The 14,047-nt window shown below is 47.0% G+C and overlaps 1 protein-coding gene across 1 annotated transcript in view; it reads right to left on the reverse strand.

Moving 5' to 3' along the window:
* The window catches only part of LOC130340894 (zinc finger protein 189-like), a gene marked incomplete in the record, with an annotated part of 80,793 nt that overhangs the window by 30,489 nt on the left and 36,257 nt on the right, over positions 1-14,047 (reverse strand). The window contains 7 exon segments of the mRNA XM_056554220.1: positions 232-334; positions 431-504; positions 2,364-2,442; positions 6,565-6,662; positions 7,072-7,201; positions 7,289-7,468; positions 13,493-13,659. Of these exon segments, the coding sequence (XP_056410195.1) occupies positions 232-334; positions 431-504; positions 2,364-2,442; positions 6,565-6,662; positions 7,072-7,201; positions 7,289-7,468; positions 13,493-13,659 (831 nt within the window).

Genomic DNA, 14,047 nt, shown 5'->3' on the forward strand with positions numbered 1-14,047 from the left:
ATTAGCTCAGTAAAGAAGGAATTTGCATGTGAAGTCTCCTGTTTTTCATAAAATCCATCTTTCCCATTACCAAAGGGTAGGAAAATCTAAAAATTTTTTGCAAAGTGAACCTGTCGGGTGATCTCTGTCACCCTATTAAATGACAGCTGAGCTCTGGGGTATATAGGGAGCAGAGGACTCCACAATGGTTGCTATGAAGTCACTGAACAATCTGTAGTGGATTTTACTCACTTTGGCCTAAAGGGTTTTCCTCCTCTGTACAATGATTGTCATCCAATCCGTACATCTCATCGTCATCCACAACTTCAACTTTAATATCAATCAGATCTTCTCCCTGAATCAACACAAGGAACAAATCAGGAATCCGGCTGGAGACATCCAGAAGAAACATAAGTCACCTCCTTACATATAAGACCCTAACCTCAAATACCTGAGGGTCCTCTGAGATACTGAGATCCTCCCCCGGGGAATCCTGAGGAGAGGGACATCTCTGACTGGATCCATCTGTAGGAGACACAGGGACTAAAAGGGTTAAAATGGTGGAATTCTTAGACAAAGTAAACTTAGAAAAACAGCTCAACAATGGGTCATATTTATAAGAGTCTATTCAAAGTAAGAAGAAAACGGATCCGGCACTATCAGAATTAAAGGCTACTGGCACTATTAGCATCCGAGGGGGCTGCGGGGCTAGCTAGAGGGTTGCTTGTAGTGGTGCGTCTCCATAAACAGGAAGAAGAAAGTTCATGCATAAACAAAGAAGAAGGATCGCACTCACCAGGAATTCAACTCTTTATTCCGTCACCAGTACGCAAGGCAATGACATAAGTGGAGGCGGGGGGGACAGGAGCTCCGGAACAAGTTGTTTCACGCCTGTTTGGCGCTTCCTCAAGCCGGTGAATGATTTCCGTCTCCGGGCGTCACATCCGGAGAGGTCACTCATCACGTGATACATGTAAACAGAGGATATCATGTGACTCCCGAAGGTAAGTCCTGGCTCCGCTCATAAAACAAACTAAAATATACAGTAAACGTCAATATATAGACCAAAACAAAATCATGTAGAAACATATATGATCTACATTAACATTGAATAATAGTAATGTAATACAAATAATGATACATTATAACAAAGGCGCTAATTCTACCCTGTCATTAAAGCCCAAACTGCCCGTGGCTTCCAATTTAAGGATCCAGTGGGCTTCACGACGCAAAAGATAAGTCTGACGATCGCCACCACCTGGGAGATCTCTCGCCCTTTCTACACCCGCAAAATTGAGGACACTCGGATCCTTTTGGTGGGCTTCTTCCATGTGGGCAACTATAACCTAGGGACACCAACTCCAGTCCGTATCGAATGTAAATGTTCACGGAATCTCACATGGAGGGGTCGAATGGTTTTGCCCACATAGAAGAAGCCGCAGGGACAAAAAATACTGTAGACCACAAAGGAGGTACGACAATTCTTGTGCACTAAAAATCTACGGTTGTTTTTTTTTTTGCATGAAATAACTGATTTAATCACATGTCGTACCTCCTTTGTGGTCTACAGTATTTTTTGTCCCTGCGGCTTCTTCTATGTGGGCAAAACCATTCGACCCCTCCATGTGAGATTCCGTGAACATTTACGTTCAAATACGGACTGGAGTTGGTGTCCCTAGGTTATAGTTGCCCACATGGAAGAAGCCCACCAAAAGGATCCGAGTGTCCTCAATTTTGCGGGTGTAGAAAGGGTGAGAGATCTCCCAGGTGGTGGCGATCGTCAGACTTATCTTTTGCGTCGTGAAGCCCACTGGATCCTTAAATTGGAAGCCACGGGCAGTTTGGGCTTTAATGACAGGGTAGAATTAGCGCCTTTGTTATAATGTATCATTATTTGTATTACATTACTATTATTCAATGTTAATGTAGATCATATATGTTTCTACATGATTTTGTTTTGGTCTATATATTGACGTTTACTGTATATTTTAGTTTGTTTTATGAGCGGAGCCAGGACTTACCTTCGGGAGTCACATGATATCCTCTGTTTACATGTATCACGTGATGAGTGACCTCTCCGGATGTGACGCCCGGAGACGGAAATCATTCACCGGCTTGAGGAAGCGCCAAACAGGCGTGAAACAACTTGTTCCGGAGCTCCTGTCCCCCCCGCCTCCACTTATGTCACTGCCTTGCGTACTGGTGACGAAATAAAGAGTTGAATTCCTGGTGAGTGCGATCCTTCTTCTTTGTTTATGCATATTTATAAGAGTGTTCAGCCTGTTTTCAATAAACCCTTAATATGGTGCCTATAGCGTAGATGTGATGATCAGATTATGGGGGATGTAGGGGACCTCCACTACAATCAGTGTATATCCCCTTACATTGCTGCTCAGCCATCGTATACATCTCCTCCTCTTCTTCATCTATAACTTCAACTTTAATATCCAGAAGATCTTCAGTCTAGAGAGAAAAAGGAGAAGAAATCAACAGATAAATGACTCAATATTAATGATAAGATATTTCCTGAGAGGTCATCATTGTACTCTCCATCTACCTGATCATCCTGTAGGACATTGTCCTCTCCATCTACCTGATCATCCTGTAGGACATTGTCCTCTCTACCTGATCATCCTGTAGGACATTGTCCTCTCCATCTACCTGATCATCCTGTAGGACATTGTCCTCTCCATCTACCTGATCATCCTGTAGGACATTGTCCTCTCCATCTACCTGATCATCCTGTAGGACATTGTCCTCTCCATCTACCTGATCATCCTGTAGGACATTGTCCTCTCCATCTACCTGATCATCCTGTAGGACATTGTCCTCTCCAGCTACCTGATCATCCTGTAGGACATTGTCCTCTCCATCTACCTGATCATCCTGTAGGACATTGTCCTCTCCATCTACCTGATCATCCTGTAGGACATTGTCCTCTCCATCTACCTGATCATCCTGTAGGACATTGTCCTCTCCATCTACCTGATCATCCTGTAGGACATTGTCCTCTCCATCTACCTGATCATCCTGTAGGACATTGTCCTCTCCATCTACCTGATCATCCTGTAGGACATTGTCCTCTCCATCTACCTGATCATCCTGTAGGACATTGTCCTCTCCATCTACCTGATCATCCTGTAGGACATTGTCCTCTCCATCTACCTGATCATCCTGTAGGACATTGTCCTCTCCATCTACCTGATCATCCTGTAGGACATTGTCCTCTCTACCTGATCATCCTGTAGGACATTGTTCTCTCCATCTACCTGATCCTCCTGTAGGACATTGTCCTCTCCATCTACCTGATCATCCTGTAGGACATTGTCATCTCCATCTACCTGATCCTCCTGTAGGACATTGTCATCTCCATCTACCTGATCCTCCTGTAGGACATTGTCATCTCCATCTACCCGATCATCCTGTAGGACATTGTCCTCTCCATCTACCTGATCATCCTGTAGGACATTGTCATCTCCATCTACCTGATCATCCTGTAGGACATTGTCCTCTCTACCTGATCATCCTGTAGGACATTGTCCTCTCTACCTGATCATCCTGTAGGACATTGTCCTCTCTACCTGATCATCCTGTAGGACATTGTCCTCTCTATCTGATCATCCTGTAGGACATTGTCCTCTCCATCTACCTGATCATCCTGTAGGACATTGTCCTCTCCATCTACCTGATCATCCTGTAGGACATTGTCCTCTCCATCTACCTGATCATCCTGTAGGACATTGTCCTCTCCATCTACCTGATCATCCTGTAGGACATTGTCCTCTCCATCTACCTGATCATCCTGTAGGACATTGTCCTCTCCATCTACCTGATCATCCTGTAGGACATTGTCCTCTCCATCTACCTGATCATCCTGTAGGACATTGTCCTCTCTACCTGATCATCCTGTAGGACATTGTTCTCTCCATCTACCTGATCCTCCTGTAGGACATTGTCCTCTCCATCTACCTGATCATCCTGTAGGACATTGTCATCTCCATCTACCTGATCCTCCTGTAGGACATTGTCATCTCCATCTACCTGATCCTCCTGTAGGACATTGTCATCTCCATCTACCCGATCATCCTGTAGGACATTGTCCTCTCCATCTACCTGATCATCCTGTAGGACATTGTCATCTCCATCTACCTGATCATCCTGTAGGACATTGTCCTCTCTACCTGATCATCCTGTAGGACATTGTCCTCTCTACCTGATCATCCTGTAGGACATTGTCCTCTCTACCTGATCATCCTGTAGGACATTGTCCTCTCCATCTACCTGATCATCCTGTAGGACATTGTCCTCTCCATCTACCTGATCATCCTGTAGGACATTGTCCTCTCCATCTACCTGATCATCCTGTAGGACATTGTCCTCTCCATCTACCTGATCATCCTGTAGGACATTGTCCTCTCCATCTACCTGATCATCCTGTAGGACATTGTCCTCTCCATCTACCTGATCATCCTGTAGGACATTGTCCTCTCCATCTACCTGATCATCCTGTAGGACATTGTCCTCTCCATCTACCTGATCATCCTGTAGGACATTGTCCTCTCTACCTGATCATCCTGTAGGACATTGTCCTCTCCATCTACCCGATCATCCTGTAGGACATTGTCCTCTCCATCTACCTGATCATCCTGTAGGACATTGTCCTCTCCATCTACCTGATCATCCAGTAGGACATTGTCCTCTCCATCTACCTGATCATCCTGTAGGACATTGTCATCTCTACCTGATCATCCTGTAGGACATTGTCCTCTCTACCTGATCATCCTGTAGGACATTGTCCTCTCCATCTACCTGATCATCCTGTAGGACATTGTCCTCTCTACCTGATCATCCTGTAGGACATTGTTCTCTCCATCTACCTGATCATCCTGTAGGACATTGTCCTCTCCATCTACCTGATCCTCCTGTAGGACATTGTCCTCTCCATCTACCTGATCATCCTGTAGGACATTGTCATCTCCATCTACCTGATCCTCCTGTAGGACATTGTCATCTCCATCTACCTGATCCTCCTGTAGGACATTGTCATCTCCATCTACCCGATCATCCTGTAGGACATTGTCCTCTCCATCTACCTGATCATCCTGTAGGACATTGTCATCTCCATCTACCTGATCATCCTGTAGGACATTGTCCTCTCTACCTGATCATCCTGTAGGACATTGTCCTCTCTACCTGATCATCCTGTAGGACATTGTCCTCTCTACCTGATCATCCTGTAGGACATTGTCCTCTCCATCTACCTGATCATCCTGTAGGACATTGTCCTCTCCATCTACCTGATCATCCTGTAGGACATTGTCCTCTCCATCTACCTGATCATCCTGTAGGACATTGTCCTCTCCATCTACCTGATCCTCCTGTAGGACACTGTCATCTCCATCTACCTGACCATCCTGTAGGACATTGTCCTCTCCATCTACCTGATCATCCTGTAGGACATTATCCTCTCTACCTGATCATCCTGTAGGACATTGTCCTCTCCATCTACCCGATCATCCAGTAGGACATTGTCCTCTCTACATGATCATCCTGTAGGACATTGTCCTCTCCATCTACCTGATCATCCTGTAGGACATTGTCATCTCCATCTACCTGATCATCCTGTAGGACATTATCATCTCCATCTACCTGATCATCCTGTAGGACATTGTCTTCTCCATCTAGCTGACCATACTGTAGGACACTGTCCTCTCCATCTACCTGATCATCCTGTAGGACATTGTCCTCTCCATCTACTGATCATCCTGTAGGACACTGTCCTCTCCATCTACCTGATCATCCTGTAGGACAATGTCCTCTCCATCTACTGATCATACTGCAGGACATTGTCCTCTCCATCTACCTGATCATCCTGTAGGACATTGTCCTCTCTACCTGATCATCCTGTAGGACATTGTCCTCTCCATCTACTGATCATCCTGTAGGACACTGTCCTCTCCATCTACCTGATCATCCTGTAGGACATTGTCCTCTCCATCTACTGATCATACTGCAGGACATTGTCCTCTCCATCTACCTGATCATCCTGTAGGACATTGTCCTCTCTACCTGATCATCCTGCAGGACATTGTCCTCTCCATCTACCTGATCATCCTGTAGGACATTGTCCTCTCCATCTACCTGATCATCCTGTAGGACATTGTCCTCTCCATCTACCCGATCATCCAGTAGGACATTGTCCTCTCTACCTGATCATCCTGTAGGACACTGTCCTCTCCATCTACCTGATCATCCTGTAGGACATTGTCCTCTCTACCTGATCATCCTGTAGGACATTGTCCTCTCCATCTACCTGATCATCCTGTAGGACATTGTCCTCTCCATCTACCTGATCATCCTGTAGGACATTGTCCTCTCCATCTACCTGAACATCCTGTAGGACATTGTCCTCTCTACCTGATCATCCTGTAGGACATTGTCCTCTCTACCTGATCATCCTGTAGGACATTGTCCTCTCCATCTACCTGATCATCCTGTAGGACATTGTCCTCTCTACCTGATCATCCTGTAGGACATTGTCCTCTCTACCTGATCATCCTGTAGGACATTGTCCTCTCCATCTACCTGATCATCCTGTAGGACATTCTCATCTCCCCCCGCACAGTCCTGGGAATCCAGAGGAGCAGGACATCTCTCTGGTGGGTTCCTCTTCCTGGATCCATCTGTAGGAGACACACAGTGACTGAATACATTGTGTAGATGATCAGATGATGGGGGATGTAGGGGCCTCCAATACTGCTCTCTCCTTTACCATCAATGAGAGTCTCCTCTTACCCAGTGGTGATGTTTGGGGACGGTGGTCTATAATAAATATATCTTTTTTGTTTTGTTGTTTTTTTTTCTTTTTTTTTTAGGTTTATGGTATGAATTTGTGTAAATTTTAAATTGAAAAATCAATAAAAATTTTATAACTATAATAAATATATCTTACCCAGTGTGATGTTCGGAGCCGGTCGTCTATAATAAATATATCTTACCCAGTGGTGATGTTCGGGGCCGGTGGTCTATAATAAATATATCTTACCCGGTGGTGATGTTCGGGGCCAGTGGTCTATAATAAATATATCTTACCCGGTGGTGATGTTCGGGGCCGGTGGTCCTCCATCATGACTATGTCCTGGTACAGATCCTTGTGTCCTTCTATATACTCCCACTCCTCCATGGAGAAATAGACAGTGACATCCTGACACCTTATAGGAACCTGACACACACAATGATCCAGTCATCATCCAGACCCATCATCCCTTGTGTTCCTGTATAATGTCCCAGCATTCCCAGCAGCGCTCACCTCTCCAGTCAGCAGCTCCATCATCTTGTGGGTGAGTTCTAGGATCTTCTGCTCGTTGTTCCTCTCAGGTATCAGTGAGGGAGGTGGAGGCTCCGTGATGGGGCCCCGGGCCCTGCTCCATCCTCCTGACCTGCTGGGGGCCACACACTCTCCAGATGTCTTCTTCACTACTGTGTAATCCTGAGTATGGAGAGACCCCGATAAATATCCCTATATACAGACCCCTCACCTCTCCGGTCATGTCCTGTATTATCCCTAGAGATAAGAGTGAGGTCATGTGACCATTTCCCACAATCCCTCACCTCTCCGGTCATGTCCTGTATTATCCCTAGAGATAAGAGGTCATGTGACCATTTCCCACAATCCCTCACCTCTCCGGTCATGTCCTGTATTATTCCTAGAGATAAGAGGTCGTGTGACCATTTCCCACAATCCCTCACCTCTCCGGTCATGTCCTGTATTCCCTTACGTCCTAATCAGTGGCATAGATGGGGTATTCCTCCCCCCCCGTGGACTGGTTAGGACCGGTGGAAATTTATTGACAACCAAATAAATCAAAGCAATAGTCCCTCCCACCCCACCCCACCCCCCCCCCCCTATAAGTAGGGGAAAGGAACCCCACCCCCTTGTGTTTTTTTCTGTCCTCCCGGACAGAGGTTGGACTGGTGGTGGGGTCCTGTCTGAGCTTTACTCCAGGCCCCCCTTTTTTGTATTTTGACAGCCTGGGGCTTTTTTCTCCTAGCCCCTCTTTTTATCTTCAGGCGTTTTTTCTGCCTACCTTGGTGTTGGCTCCCTTCTCGGTGCCGCATTTCTTCTGTGTTCGGCGTTCCCGTCGCCTCCAGCTTGGCGCGGGTTATGCCGTCTCTCCTCCTCTGGGCTTCGGGGAAGAGGTGGGTCGGAGGTGGCGTCTGACGTCACCTCCGTCTCCAGGAGTTGAATTCATCCTCCTTTCTGTATGCCCTATGTGCGCTCTGTTCAGGGAGGGGGCGGTTCGGAGGTGGCGTCTGTCGTCACCTCCGTTTCTATGAATTGAATCTCCCTTCCTTCAGTGCGCTCTCTGCTTGGAGGGGGCGGGTCGGAGGTGGCGTCTGACGTCACCTCCGGCCCCTTAGTTTTGCCTATAATAAGGCTATCTTTCTTAGTATTTAGTATTGAGGCTGGTAAGCCTCTATTCTTCTTATTATTTTTATCTTGCCATAGAAATTTAGGTTGAATCCTCCCATTGGGAGGGGCTTATGGCCCAATTAGTGCTGGGCCTTATATAAACCTTCTCAGAAGGTCCAGGCAGCCTCCTAGAGCGGTAGGGCTTGCTTGTTTCAGCAGCCTACTATCTTGAGAATTGGTATCTAGTCTTGCGGCTTCTTAGCTTGCTACCTGCGATTTCTTTCGCTGCTTTTCCCGCTTTCCTTCTGGTAAAGCTTTAATCACTGGATTAGCACAGTTTTCTTCTTTTTTTTTCCCTTCCCATTTTTTTAACTGCTCTTATCTTTCAGAGCATGTGGTCGGCTGACGGTTCCCGGGAGGTTTCTTCAAAGAAAACGTCCTCCAAGAGGAAGCATTTACAGTGCTACGACTGTCAGGCCTTGCTAGAGGACAACTATCCCAATTTTCTCGCTGTCCCTCGTGCCGTGACAGATACCAGACCCAGCAAGAACCCACTATCCAGGACATGGTGGTCTGGGTCAAAAATTTGGTGTCCTCTAACATGAACACCATGGTAGCTTCCATCGACGAATTAAAACAGATGATGGCCGCAAAGCGTTTAAGACCATCTTTGCCTCCAAGATCGATGGAAGTGTCTGGGGAAGCAGCCCGTGAGGACTCCCAGTCCTCTTCAGATTGAAGAAGAAGACAAGTTCCAGTACTTCTTTCCGGAGAAAACACAGCGGCTGCTGAGGTCTATCAGGTCGGGGGACCGTGATGCCAAAGGGGGTGAAGCCTCTACCCCCGCCTCTAAGGGGCCTAGGGCCTTTAAAGCGGATGATTCCCTGCTGTCTTTAATGAAGACAGAATGGAAAAAGCTGGAGAAGGGAGAAGGGTCCCATGCTTACCAAGCACTTTAAGAGCATGTTCCCTATGCAGGAAGACCAGGTATCCTCCTGGGGACCTGTGCCCAAGGTGGATTTGGCCATCTCCAAGCTATCCAAACGGACCTTGGTACCCTCTGACGATGGCTCCAGCCTCCAGGATGCCATGGACCGTAAGGCCGATTGCGCTTTACGGCGCTCTTACTCCTCCGCCTCGGCGTCTGCCTCTGTGGCGATAGCCTCTTCTGAGGTGGCTAAATTTCTGAGAAAAAGATTTTCTCAGATTCAGTCTGACCTAGACCAGGGGGTCTCTAGGGATGACATTTTGGCCTCTTGTAAGACGGCTAGTTTAGCCATCGATTTTCTCGCTGATGCCGCCCCTCAACAACTTAAGTTGGCCGCTAAAACCATGGCCCTTTCCTCTGCGGGGCCTCGCCCCTTATGGTTGAAGCCATGGAGGTCGGATACCTCCTCTAAGCACACCTTGTGTGCCATGACATACGAGCCTGGCATTCTTTTTGGGACTGAGCACGACCGCATTATGGAGGGACTGTCTGATCGGAAGGGGAAATCCCTTCCTCAGCAGTCCTTTCGTGGTCGAGGTAAAAGGTATGGAGCCAGATTTGGCTCCCAAGCCAAACCCCAAAAAGATTGGGGGTCCCAAAAGCAAAAGGGCGGTAGACGCCCCAGGGGCTCCAAGGGTGAAAGATCCTCGGCGCCCTGACTATGGGCCTCCTCGAGGCTCTTGGATTCCAGCCAGTGCTCCCATTCTATCCCCACTTCCCTTCTTTTCTCTTCCTGTAGGTGGACGTCTCCACCATTTCTTAGATGCTTGGAGGACACATATCCAAGATCCCTGGGTCCTCCGAATTATTTCGGAAGGGTACAAAGTGGATCTGGAGGATACTCCTCCAGACAAATTTGTAAGAACCAGACTTCTTCCTTCCAGCAAACCTAGATTTTGGAAGCCTATATTCTGGAATATCTCCAGAAGGGTGCCTTGGAGGAAGTTCCCTCTCAAGAGCAAGGGGCGGGCATCTATTCTCCAGTGTTTCCGGTTCCCAAAGCCACAGGGGATTTGAGGATGATCATAGACTAGTTGAAGAACCTTAAGTCTATCAGACGGAAGAGTTTCCGAATGGAAACCATTCAGTCAGTTATCAATCTTCTTATGCCACGGGACTTCCTGGCAACCTTTGACCTCAAGGATGCTTATCTGCATATCCCCATCCATCCTGGGTCCAGAAGATTCTTAAGGATTGTTGTGCAAATTCAGGGAGTTTTAAGACACTATCAGTTTGTCGCCCTCCCATTTGGGATCTCTTCGGCACCTCATACCTTTACCAAGGTAGTAGTTTCTGTGGTAGCCACTCTAAGACTCCAGGGACTGTGTATAGTCCCTTACCTAGACGACTGGCTTCTCAAAGCCTCCTCCCAAGCGATCCTTTCCCAACATATTCAGACCGCTGTGTCCTTTCTCCATCAACTAGGTTGGATAATCAATTGGAACAAATCCAACCTCCATCCAGCCACATCCGTGAGATTCCTGGGTTTTATGATAGATTCCGTAGCGATGACTATTCATCTAAAACCCGAAAGGAAGCTACGGGTACAGGACACAGCCCAATCTCTCTTAGTTCCCAAGCGGGTAACTCTCCGCTATCTAATGAAAATGTTGGGACTAATGTCTGCAACCGCGGAAGTGGTAGTCTGGGCTTTGTAGCACCTACGTCCGCTTCAGTCGGAGGTACTAGCCAAGTGGGATCACAGTCCAAGGGGACTAAATTCCGTGCACTCCCTGTCTCCTCAAGTCCGGTCCTCTCTACGTTGGTGTGCTCACCTCCAGGACGGAAAATCTCTGATCCAACCTGTCTGGATCATACTTACCACAGACGCGTCCGTTGTAGGTTGGGGAGCGCATCTTCTGGACATGACGGTCCAAGGGACTTGGTCGCCTCAGGAGAAGTTATTATCCTCGAATCGCCGGGCCATCAAACTAGCCCTCTTTCACTTTGCTCTTCATATTCAGGGCAAGGCTGTGAGAGTCCAGTCAGACAGCATGACAGCTGTCCTTTAGATCAACAAACAGGGAGGCACGAAGTCACAAAGTCTCCTGAGAGAGATAGGTGTGATTCTGGATTGGGCAGAATTGAACCTCACCCACTTATCGGCCGTTCATATCCGGGGTACTCACAACGTAATAGCAGATCGCCTGAGCAGAGGCCTTCCAACCGGAGAGTGGTCTCTCCATCCAGAGATCTTCCATCAGATCACGCTCAGGTGGGGCATGCCAGAGATCGATCTCATGGCAACGAGGTTCAACGCCAAGGTGGACAGATTCTGTTCCCTCTACAGAGAGGACAATCCCTTGGCGGTAGATGCTGTGTCAATCCCTTGGAGGTTCAGGCTGGCCTACATCTTCCCTCCTATTTCCTTGATCCCGAGGGCATTGATGAAAATCAGGCAGGACCAAGCCTCTGTGATAGCCATCATTCCATATTGGCCCAAAAGAGCTTGGTTCACCCAACTCATTCAGATGAGTCAGGGGCAATTTTGGAGGCTTCCCCCAGAGCAAGCAATAGTGTCAGGGGACACTCACAGTTGCTCCAACATACAAATGTTCAACCTGACAGCCTGGAGGTTGATCGGTCCCTTCCAGGAGTAGAAGGGCTCTCAGGGTCGGTCTTGAGAACATTGTCGCACTCCAGATCTGAGGCTACAACTAGATCTTATGGAAAAAATATGGAGCACATTCTCATCCTGGTGTCAGCTACACCAACTGTCTCCAAAGGATCCTACCATTCCTACTGTTCTACAATTCCTGCTAGACGGATTAGACAAAGGACTATCTCCTTCCACCCTACGAGTGCAAGTATCAGCTATCTCGGCTTTCCTCAATAAGTCTCTTTCTCAAGACCCCCTAATTAGAAGGTTCCTGAAAGGAGCCTCTAGAATTAAACCTACTATAATTCGACCCATCCCTGCTTGGGATTTATCGGTCGTGCTCAGGGGGTTATCATCTCCCCCCTTTGAGCCCTTAGAGGAGGTGGATTTAAAATTCCTTACACTCAAGGTTACATTTTTGTTGGCCATCACTTCTGCAAAACGAGTCGGTGAACTTCAGGCTTTTTCTGCCTTTGAGCCTTATATTCAGTTCCTCCCGGATAGGATTCTTCTTAAGTTTTTGCCCACTTTTATTCCAAAAGTGCCAACATTTACTAATATCAACCAGGTTATTTCTCTTCCTGTGTTAGCTCCGCTTCACTCCTCAGAAGATATTAGAAGCCTTCGCACCCTCGAACTGTCGAGATGTCTCAGGATCTACCTGGATCGATCCAATCCTTTTTTCTAGTGCCCGTAAGGGACACAGGGCTTCCAAACCAACTATTAGTCGCTGGATTAAGGAAGCCATTTGTGAGTCTCATGTTTCCCAGGGTCTGGAGCCCCCTGAATTTGTTAAAGCTCACTCTACTAGAGCAGTAGCTACCTCTTTTGCAGAAAGAAGCTTGATTCCTTTGGAACTCATCTGTAAATCTGCTTCTTGGAGTTCTCACTCCACTTTCATCTCTCACTACAGAGTTGATTCCAGAATAGCTATTCCTCATTTGGGCGGTCGGTATTATCCTCCGCCAGGCATGAGTGCCCTCCCATGGGGGTATCTACTTGCTAAATCCCCATCTGTGCCACTGGTTAGGACGTAAGGGAATAGTTAATTTCTAACAATAATTTGTTTTCCCTTAGTCCTAACAGTGGCACAACAATCCCTCTCTTATTCTTTTCTTCTTCTACTTGTAATTACACAAGGGGGTGGGGTTCCTTTCCCCAACTTATAGGGGTGGGGGTGGGAGGGTCTATTGCATTGATTTATTTGGTTATCAATAAATTTCCACCGGTCCTAACCAGTCCACGGGGGGCGGAATACCCCATCTGTGCAACTGTTAGGACTAAGGGAAAACAAATTATCATTAGAAATTAACGATTACTATTCCTAGAGATAAGAGTGAGGTCATGTGACCATTTCCCACAATCCCTCACCTCTCCGGTCATGTCCTGTATTATTCCTAGAGATAAGAGTGAGGTCATGTGACCATTTCCCACAATCCCTCACCTCTCCGGTCATGTCCTGTATTATTCCTAGAGATAAGAGGTCATGTGACCATTTCCCACAATCCCTCACCTCTCCGGTCAGCAGGTAGAGGATCTCCAGGGTGAGGTGTAATAGTCTCTCATACAGTCTGTTCCTGTTCTTACCCATCCTTTGGGGATCTGACTGATTGCGGAGAGTTGTCTTGGGGAGAAGATTATGACGAGGCTCCAGCAGGAAGGACCTTGTACTATGGGAACCTACACAGATAATAAGAGTGGGGTGTGAGGACAGTAGAGACATTGAGAACATTGGATCCAGGACTGATAAAGTTACATAGTAATGCTGTAAAAAATGTTCATGACCATCAGGTTCAACCAAGGGAGGTCAGAAGAGTTAAGGATGGGATTGGGGGGGGGGGGGCCATCAGTGACCTGAGACAGAATGTAGAGCAGAAAAAGGATCCAGCAATCCAAATTTCGGGATAACTTCAAGCTTTATTTAATCCATATAAAAGTCCATATAAATATATAGAAATATAAATTACACGTCACACAACTTTTTCAATTTTCCTTAGTTGCTTGTAGTAGAAATGTCTTGCATAGATAGACAATTCTTGCCAAAGAAAGAAATGCAAAAATAAAATAA

This window comes from Hyla sarda, unplaced genomic scaffold (assembly GCF_029499605.1).
Source record: "Hyla sarda isolate aHylSar1 unplaced genomic scaffold, aHylSar1.hap1 scaffold_604, whole genome shotgun sequence".
NCBI classification, from domain to species: Eukaryota; Metazoa; Chordata; class Amphibia; order Anura; family Hylidae; genus Hyla; species Hyla sarda.